At 34.8% G+C, this 9,761-nt stretch overlaps 1 protein-coding gene across 2 annotated transcripts; it reads left to right on the top strand.

The window, feature by feature from the left end:
- The first annotated feature begins 3,409 nt into the window (after positions 1–3,409).
- LOC112521487 lies at positions 3,410–9,083 on the top strand. 2 transcript variants are annotated; one of them, XM_025130380.1, is made up of 9 exons: positions 3,410–3,582; positions 3,873–3,989; positions 4,359–4,715; positions 4,994–5,280; positions 5,424–5,523; positions 6,058–6,117; positions 6,283–6,369; positions 8,038–8,175; positions 8,597–9,083. In XM_025130380.1, the coding sequence occupies exons 1-9, from the start codon at positions 3,427–3,429 to the stop codon at positions 8,924–8,926; spliced, it is 1,632 nt and encodes a 543-aa protein (XP_024986148.1). In that variant the 5' UTR covers positions 3,410–3,426; the 3' UTR covers positions 8,927–9,083. The 2 variants fall into 2 exon arrangements, with proteins under 2 accessions (XP_024986148.1, XP_024986146.1); XM_025130378.1 differs by having other exon boundaries at positions 4,991–5,280.
- Positions 9,084–9,761: the final 678 nt, after the last annotated feature.

Genomic DNA, 9,761 nt, shown 5'->3' with positions numbered 1-9,761 from the left:
TTTAAGAGTTTTAAGAGTTTTTAAGAGTTTTAGCCAAATGTTTTATAATATAGTATAGATATAGATAACATAAAAATAATAATAAAAAAAAATACCTGATTACATTATTATTCTTATTAATTTATTTTTATTTATTATAATTTAAATTATTACTTAAAATGGTTAGACACCCTCTCCCATTTTCGCAAAACAGACTCCTCTAACTGCCGCCAATGTGTGTGTATATATATATATATATTTATGTATGTATATGTATGCATATACACACATACGATTCGCGTGTGAAGCAGGCCCAGACGAATTAAATCCTCTCATTCAATGCTCTCAACAACTCAATGGTGACAGAATTCAATTCGGTTTCTGTATCAGCTACCACTGCTGCAGGTAAAATCTCTGAGTTAGGATTTTCATATTCCTCTAATTGGTTTGATTCGTATTGCAAATTTGGCCGCTTGATCATTCAATTCAAAATTATTATAGGGATTACTAGACCTAATTTAATATATGTTTCCGTTGAATTGATACTCCCAACGTTTATCATTTTTCACCTATATCTGACGCCATTTATATCGTCTTTTGTTGTTTTCTGGAAAATTAACCTTCAGCGGTCAATGTCATCACTTTACTTTCAATTATAGATACAAACATCGGGATGTATGATTAAGCATAGATGATTTATACGACTTGCTATGAAATTGTGAGACATGGGCAGTGAAAATGTGTATTACTCTCTTGATTATGCTTGCTCAACGAATTCATAAAAACAATTTATTGCAAGATTGATACAAACAAGAAAATTTAAGTTTTACGAATAAGTATAAGACTTTATTTACGTCTGTCATTACAGGATTGGTGTATAGGAAATGAACTCATGACGGTTTTAAATAAGGATGATCCTTGTATGCCAAGATCCTTGAGTTGTATGCACTTGAATTTTGAAAAGATGTCGATTTTTTGTGTTTTGACGTTTGTCACAAAGCAGTAACTTTTCATTTATTTCGTCCATGATGGGTTCCAATCCCCTGGACCCCTACCCGCTTGCCTTTCTATCTGCCATTCCAAGGTTCAGCTTGTTATGAATATCTTTTTCAAATGATGATATTAAATACAAATAAGTAAAGAAAATATAAACATACCTACGTACTTACAATCATGTCAAACACCATCGATTCTATTACTTATGAAATAAGAGTATAATAGTATATGTGGTGTGGTGCAAAATGCGTTTATGTATCGAAGGGTCTTTGGCCTAGCAGTATCAGGTTACCTATACAGCCCAACCTCCCAAGAGGTCAAATGTTCAAACCTCACAAAAGATGAGGAGGGTGCATGAGTTCATTTGTCGTGTGTGTATATATAGATTGCAAATCATATAGAAACCATCTACAAGTTATAAACCATGAAAACCAAACCCGTGAAAATCAACCAAAACTATCCATTGAGTTTGATTTTAAATTATGATTCATAATGTTTCACGATGTTTGATCTTGTGTGTGAGTATGAGTATGTGTTTCATGTATAAACGTAGTTTTGTGTTTTTTTCACATGCAAAACATTCTTTGATGTTTAATCTATGAAACAACACTATATGAATACTTAACTTATAGACGGTTTCTATATGATTTACCCATCTATGCATATAGACGATAATCAAATGAGAACCACAAAAAGGTTACAAACTCGTGAAAACCGATAAAATATTCTTACATGATTTTTTCATCAAAAGCTATGATTTAAAGTATTGTTTCATATATGTTTGTGTTGACTTTGTGAAAAAAGTACATGTGAAATTTATTATGTTCGCTTAGTGAAACGAAAAATATGCGTAAAAAGGTTTCACATGGTGCAAATACATGTGAAACGATCGCATTATGAAACAAATATTTGTAAAACAATACTTTAAAGCCTAGCATTTAATGAAAAAAAAATCATGTAAAAAAATATTTTTTAAATTGGTTTTCACAGGTTTATAACTTATTTATGGTTCTTATTTGATTTGCTCCATATATATCTACCCTATATATGTGTGTAGATATGTATGTGTGTATATGTACATATATATATATATATAGTACTTAAAAGAAGTGGTTTTCGTGGTGGGTGACCATCTTTTTATCTGGGAGTAACCTTATTGGTTGCTCCACCCTATTACATATATACATCATATTCAAAGGCGTTCTATTAGTTACATTAAAGAAGAGTCAGACATGCTTTGAATTTGCTTGAAAATAATGAACATGAGAATGGAGTATGTTGGTAATGATGAGCATGCACATCTTCATGGACAACACAAGCGTTCTAAGAGGTGAATTCCATCTAGATTGTGTCCTTCAACCATTGTTTTTCTTGTTCATCATGTTTGGCTTATCTTTTCAGTGTCGTATTAGTATTTCATAATCCGTTGGTTTCATCTTTAGCTATTCAAGTTCAGCATTGTTCAAATTAATCTTGAAGGCAAACGTGTACTGATTTGATGAGCTTGTTCTCAGTAAGAAGCAAATTTCACCCATCGCTCCCTGAGATCGTAGATCAACTAGGGATGCAGTTTCATGTGTGTATTTTGTTTGGTTAACAGCAACACAGGTCAACACAGATCCATGGATAGTAGATTGGGAAACCACATTCCAAGGATTAGTATTAGAGACAAACTAGAAATTAGACCCCCAATAATATCAAGACGGTTCTAGTTTGCCCTTTTCTTTCTTTTCTTGAGTTGTTACTCTTGTGCTTTATATTTGTATGGTGTTGATTGGCCTTTTCGTCAGTTGTTCAAGGTTGGCTTGATTAAGAATTTGTGAATTTAAAGCATATTATGCTCTCTGGCATCTATCACTGTGTTCTTCACTTTTGTGGAATGAAGAATGAATTTACTGCCGTAGTCCTTATGCTTCTATGCTATGAATTCCTTTATGTTGTGGTCATATTTTCTATTTAGAGATCAGAGAGTTTATAATAATTCATGAGCTTGATATACGTGAGCATATCAGATAAAAGGCATATAATGCTTCATCTAGTTGGGACTGAGTAGGCCATTGCTGCTTTTACTGATTATTTTGTACAAAAAGGACCCTTTTGTGTCCTAACGGTAATGCATTCTGTTGATTCATTTCAGTGCTTCTGGGATTAATCATGCCTCGAGAGGTGGAGCTTCACATCCTAGAGAGGAGTGGAATAAATCAATAGTAAGATGGTCTTACATTTTTCCTTTACGATCAATCAGATTCATTCTTCCTTTTCTACATCATAGATATGGTCAGCTACTTGACCTTATGGTTGAAGTATATAATATTATATACAGGCAAATGAAACTCAGAGACACTATCTAACTTTGGTGAGGTTGGAACCCTTGACGTCCGTGAAGGTTGGGTTACCCCATACCGCTAGGCCAAAGGCCCTTTGGTTACTTGACCTTTTATTTAGTTATGAATGGATAGTAATCATACACTAATTTTACCCTCAAAATCTAAACAGGGACTGCATTCTGAAACGAGGCATATCAGTCCACACTCTCCTCTTCACAAGTCTTCCAGTAATAGCAATACAGATGTTGCATCAAAACAAAGGAATTCATTGGAAAAGGATGTAAGCATAAGATTAATGTGGTTTTAACCATTTGACCTTTTGTTATATCGAGTTTAAACTGATATTGTTCAATAAATTGTGACAAACACACCTTTTATGTTTTTAATGAATCTTCTATCCACATAAAGGCAATGGAGACTATCTTATTTTTGCTATAAAAGATAACTGTGGCAACTTGAAGAAACGGACTTAGTAATGTTTTAGCTATCTTTTTCGTATTATGTGGCTGAGCATAAACTACAATAAACATTTAAATTACAAATGCATTATAGAAAGAGTTGCACGTGCAGATTGAGCAACTACAAATGCGGTTGCAACAAGAGAAATCGGTGCGGATGTTGCTTGAGAGAGCTTTGGGCAGAACTTCTAGCACTTTATCCCCTGGGCATAGGCATTCCGCGAATCAGGTGATTGTGTCATATTCAATTGTTCAACGTGTTTCCATATCTTAGCTAAAGCAGTTGTTCCTCCTGTGAACGATTGAGAAAATCCAAAAAAAATCCATTTGAAGATACATAAGTGAACCCACGTTATTCATATGGGTTCACACATCAGATGGATTTTTTCAATGACACATATGAAACTTCTCTTGCACTTTTTCACCGTATTTAGCCTTCTCATTTGAACCTTCCGCTACAAGAATAAATGAATAAATAACTAACAAATTACTCAGAAGGTGCCACGATAGTTTTCTTTTTCTTTTTCTTTCCTTCTATCTATCTGTTGTTAATTACAAATGTATTTGAAATTCTCACCTGTGTGTTTGGTTCATTTAGACAAAGGAGTTGATTGCTGAGATTGAATTACTTGAAGAAGAGGTTGTGAACCGCGAGCAGCATGTTCTCACACTATACAGAACCATTTTTGAACAATGTGTTAGTAGGCCATCTTCCCAACAAAGTTCACTGTTGACTTCTCCTGCACATGCAAAGAAGGAATCAAGGAAGCATCCCACTATTATTTCGAGCACCTTTTGTTCTTCAAATAGCTTCCCTTTTCGGAACTTTCATGCCCTTTCTACCATGAACACCCCCGGCAAAGGAAACTTATTGCAGTCTAAGATGAGGCATCCTTCGCTATTCCGTAGCAAAGCTAACAATTGTTTTGAAACTACTTCTTCAGATGATGTTAAGGTATGAATAGTGCTTTTATGGTTATACTTGGTCACCCTGAACAATTATTTATATGTTTATTAGAGTCCCATATCGGCTTGACTCCGACAATTTCAACTATAACTTGTCTTGACCTTAATGAAGTTCACTTAGAAAGAAGACTGCTATAATGTGTATTAAGTATCAACTTTATCTTAACCTTTTTAGGGTCTGATTTATACTGTTTAATATTCATTGTGTCACATTATTGCCCTTTTTTTCAAAATAATAAACCACCTAACACATGTATCTAATAGAAGAAGAAGGGAAATCCGTCAGCAACAAGCAAACCTTCGGTACAGCTAACTTTAAAAGATCATCTTTACCAGTGCCCCAGCAGATTATCAGAAGAGATGGTAAAATCTATGGCTGCTGTATACTGCTGGCTCTGCAGTCCATCATCGACAGACTTGGAACATAAGAAATCATCTTCATCGCGAAGATTATCCACCATCGGGGAGGAGTGTGAATCAATGGTTGAAATATCTTGGATATCAACTGATAGGAACAACTTCTCCCGTGCATCTTATGCCATAAACAATTATAGGTAAATCCTTAGGCATAACGTAGTAAAAATTACTATAAGAACACGAACATGAAATCTTTTCATTTCCAGTATATGGATTTATTACTTGGAGCATCAACATGTGTTTGACATCGAGTTAACATGTATACATTTTCCTTATTCAGACTTTTGGTGGAACAATTGGAGAGGTTGAATTTGAGCCAAATGGAAACAAATGCCCAGATTGCATTCTGGATCAATATGTATAATTCCATGATTATGCATGTAAGTTCACATATCCACTATCATCACTACAACAAAATCGAGTTTATAGAATGCCAAGTGTCTAAGTGTTCTAATAGACTGCATTTTAGGGCTTACGTTTATAGAACCAAACACAATATGCTACGTAAAAGCGTTGCAATAAGTTTATAGGACGTTTTTGGACGTTTTAATAAGTTTTTTGGGACACTTTCAAAATAAAGTGTCCTATTAATTTTATTACATGATACTTTTGAGAAGTGTCCTATGAACATGTCTTTTTATAGGGACATTTTTCAAATTATGTCATATAAAAAATTAATATGATGTTATATTCCAAAAATGTCCATAAAAACTTGTTAAGATGTCTAAAAGCGTCCTATAAACTTGTTGCTAATGCTTTACGATGGACACAATGGTTTGGTCCTATAACCTGAAGTCCGGTAAAACACTCTTAGGACACTTAACACAGTTTTGGCGTCCTATAAACCCAATTTTGTTGTAGGTTATGGTATTTTCCCACACCTTTGTCAAGCCATTTTGATTTTGGTGATGCAGGCATATCTAGCATATGGGATTCCCCACAACTCTCTGAGAAGGTTAGCCTTATTTCACAAGGTACTGCACTTCCTTGTTGAAAAACATCGTATTCTACATCTATGGAGAAATGTTATGTGRTCCAAACTTAGATAGAAAATATCTTCTCTCTGAGTAAAAGGTAGTTTCGAAGCTTTATCTCGAATTCATCTGTCAATAACGTGGGTTTCTCTCTGTATAGTGCAGGCTGCTTATAAAATCGGTGGCCATGTAATAAGTGCAAATGCTATTGAGCAGGCAATATTTAAGTTCCGCACCCCCAGGGTTGGAAAGGTACTACCTTCTTTTTCATTGATCCATATATTCTCAACCAAATTGTTTGATTTAGTACTCTGGTTCTTGGAATATGATTGATCCACTGCTGCTATACTAGACATATAGTAAGAGGTTGTTTATACCGGGTAAGATTTCCGGTCATCAAAATAGCATGGTATAAGTGTCTCTCACCCAATAAGCTCTAACCTCACTTGTCGGGTAAAGATTCTCAGTTAGCATAATGACAGTGTTAGCAAAATGACATGGTAAAGATTGTTGGTAATATTATTAGTTTGTTTTATAATGATGATGATGGGTTAAATTAAGTAGTAGGAGGATTCAGAAAAAATGTAGAGGGGGCACAAAATAACATAATATAAAATAAGTAACGATTTAATTAATAATGACATATAAGTGGTTTTTCCATACTTTTCTGCTACTGTTACCAAAATATAAGAAAAAAAGCCTATGGGTCCGTTTGGTTTGTAGGATTATTTTTTAGGGATTTTGATTTTATGGAGGGATTTGGATTGGAATAGATTTGAAATCATTGGTTGTTTGATTTGTAGAATTTGGTATGGAATTGAATTCTATTATTTAAATAATTTATAGAAAAAAAAATATAAAGAATTGTAAAAATAATTAAATTATATTTTTATTAATCAATTATTAACAAACAAATGTTTTTGGCAATTTTTTAAAACCTTATTTCATACTATTTTACGAAATCCTGTGAAATCTCCAACATTCCCTACATGTTTGTAGGATTTCAAATCCGGACAATCCAAAAAACCAAATATGGGATTGGAATGGATTTGAAATCCAAATCCCCACAAATCCATTTTATTCCTGCATGTCAAATGAAACATAAGGGATCTTATTTCACCTGTGTGTTGGCATTGGTTTTATTTTTCTGTCTTTTTCAAAAAAAAAAATCTTGTTTTAATATTTTTTTTCTTGATTAAAGGGCCCCCATGTATATAAAAAAAATATCATTTGTTAACTTAGGAAGGACACATCAAATTAAATCACATGGACTTTAAGACCCCTGATATTTTCTTCATTGCCTGGGGACAATAGAAGGGGGACAAGGGACACCCCCTGGGCTATTACTAACTCCCTATAATTATAAACATGTAACTTTAATTGGAAACTTATGGAAAGAGGAAATGTTACTATTTTCATGGGATGACTCCAAGGAAATTCTAGAGTATGTAACTAACGGGTTTGAGAACATTGCCACCAAAAGGGTTAGCACACGTTGCTCGTTCTTAACATGTATTTGACAAACAATTCATTATTCATCTGCCATTGTTTTGTGGCTCTTATGATGCTCAGGTGCGGATCCAGCCTTTAAGCACGGGGAGAGGAAAGGCTCCCAGTCAAAAACCATAAACCTTTGTTGACTAGCTTAAATTTTCTATTTTCACCTTCGTCTTACATGGTTTCCTTCAATCCCATATGGCCATATGCTTCCCTCCCCCAAGTCCCATCCAACGTGCCCCACCACATTAATTTCCTGGATCCACCACTGATGATGCTTGATTAACACACTAATCCCTGCATCATGTACACTATGGTAAATAGATTCAGAGCAACCATCGTTTGATAAATGGGAATTTTTCCAAGTTCTGTGTGTTATGAAATTTTTTACATTAATTTTGGTTTTATATGAATTAATACTAGTGGCTGGAGACCATCCTTTCAACTGCATTGTGGAAAAAATCTGGTGAAGAAAGGCAGCGGATCAGTACAAAGTTTGGTCTCGAGTACCAACCCCTTTTGTGTTTTGCCCTTTGCACAGGAACTTCATCTGATCCTGTGGTAAGTTTCTGATTCTTTTATATCTTTCCTTTGTTTCTATCATCTACGTTCTTACTTGTGTGAAAAATTGATAAAGGGATGTTATAGTACATGTGGAACCCCATTAGATTACTCTCCCAAAGAACAAAAGAGGAGAAATAGTCTAAGTCTAGCCGATGTGAGACTCCAAACATGCCCCCTCCAATGGAGGCTAGACGGGCATAGATTATATCCAGAGTGTTGAGAGGGGGCTAGACGGGTATAGATTGCCCCAGAGTGTCGAGTCCGTAGAGTGGTAGACCTTGGCTCTGATACCACGTGAGAATATATGGAAACCCATTAGATTACTCTCCACAAGAGCCCTTAAAAAAAGAAGGTATGTTCCAACATATATTGAGGAGAAATGGTCAAAATCTAATCACATGTGGATCCTTTTTGGCAGCTGAAGGTCTACACACCATCAAACATCAAAGAGGAGCTAGAAGCAGCCAAGAGAGAATTTCTTCAATCAAACATAATCGTGAAGAAATCGAAGAAACTTTTCATACCCAAATTACTCGAAAGATTTGGAAAAGAAACCAACATCTCTCCAGACAATCTCCTCAAATGGATAACCGAAAATGTAGACAAAAAGCTTGGCGATTCAATAACGAAATGCATCGAGCATAAAACCAGCAAGAAATCATCCCAGATGATCGAATGGTTGCCTTATAATTCAAGATTCCGGTACGTATTCTCAAAAGATTTAAGCGAAAAGCCATGGTGGCTCTGAATGTAGGTAGCCAGTTAATGCAAGTGATTGGGAAGAATGAATGTACATAGATACCAATTGTAGTTGACATAGGCTTCTGGTTTGTTGTTTCAGTGTTATACCAACTTCCTGATGTTTGTTTGTAATGATCCTGACTGAGTGTCGGATTCTTGTTTTCCAGTTTGGTTCATGAAAATTACAATGAATTCTTTTTTTCCTTCATATCAAATGGAAGTTTTAAGGCTTCTAATCCTATTTGCCTGCAATTATAATTATAATTGGAAGATTTAATGATGTTGTCGTATGGCAGGGTCAAGGGGGTTGCCCCCCTAGCAGGCAGAAGGGGCAAACCGTTTTCAAGGGGCAATCCCCTAATCAGAAAACGGTTTGTCCTTTGTGTTACATACAAGAAATGTTCAGAAAGCTACTTGCTTTCTGAAAAAGCTATGTCCGAGTCTAATTTAAAAAGCTTTATGCTTTCTGAAATGGTTAAGGTGTTGTTTACCAAACACTTAATCTTGGTAAGCGCTTTATTAACAATACATAAATAATATTAATTTAGTTCCATGTATATATATTTCAAAATTCAAATATTGCGTATTTTAGGTAGTCAAGTTATTGTTGCAACTGTAGCATATTTCTCTCCTTGATTAGTGCGTGTATTTTAGGTAGTCAAGTTATTGTTGTAACTGTAGCATATTTCTCTCCTTGGTTAGTGCTTGTAATCATCTTTAAATACCTTTGTGATTAATGAGAAAGTCAAGCCTTTTCAACCACTCTAAACCTGTTACTTCATATGGTATCAGAGCCTGACAACTCCCACGAGTATTTTTTTTCCCTTCTCTGATTCAGCCTT

Source organism: Cynara cardunculus (genome assembly GCF_001531365.2).
Source record: "Cynara cardunculus var. scolymus isolate 2C chromosome LG 11, CcrdV1, whole genome shotgun sequence".
Classification (NCBI taxonomy): Eukaryota; Viridiplantae; Streptophyta; class Magnoliopsida; order Asterales; family Asteraceae; genus Cynara; species Cynara cardunculus.
This window is presented reverse-complemented; position numbering and strand designations above follow the sequence as displayed.

Excerpts from the sequence above, each read along its gene's own strand:
- LOC112521487 (XM_025130378.1), top strand. The coding sequence starts at position 3,427 with ATGGATAGTAATCATACACTAATTTTACCCTCAAAATCTAAACAGGGA. Across the intron at positions 5,524-6,057 it reads ATAATTCCATGATTATGCAT|GCATATCTAGCATATGGGAT; the intron begins GTAAGTTCACAT and ends TTGGTGATGCAG. Across the intron at positions 6,118-6,282 it reads GGTTAGCCTTATTTCACAAG|GCTGCTTATAAAATCGGTGG; the intron begins GTACTGCACTTC and ends TGTATAGTGCAG.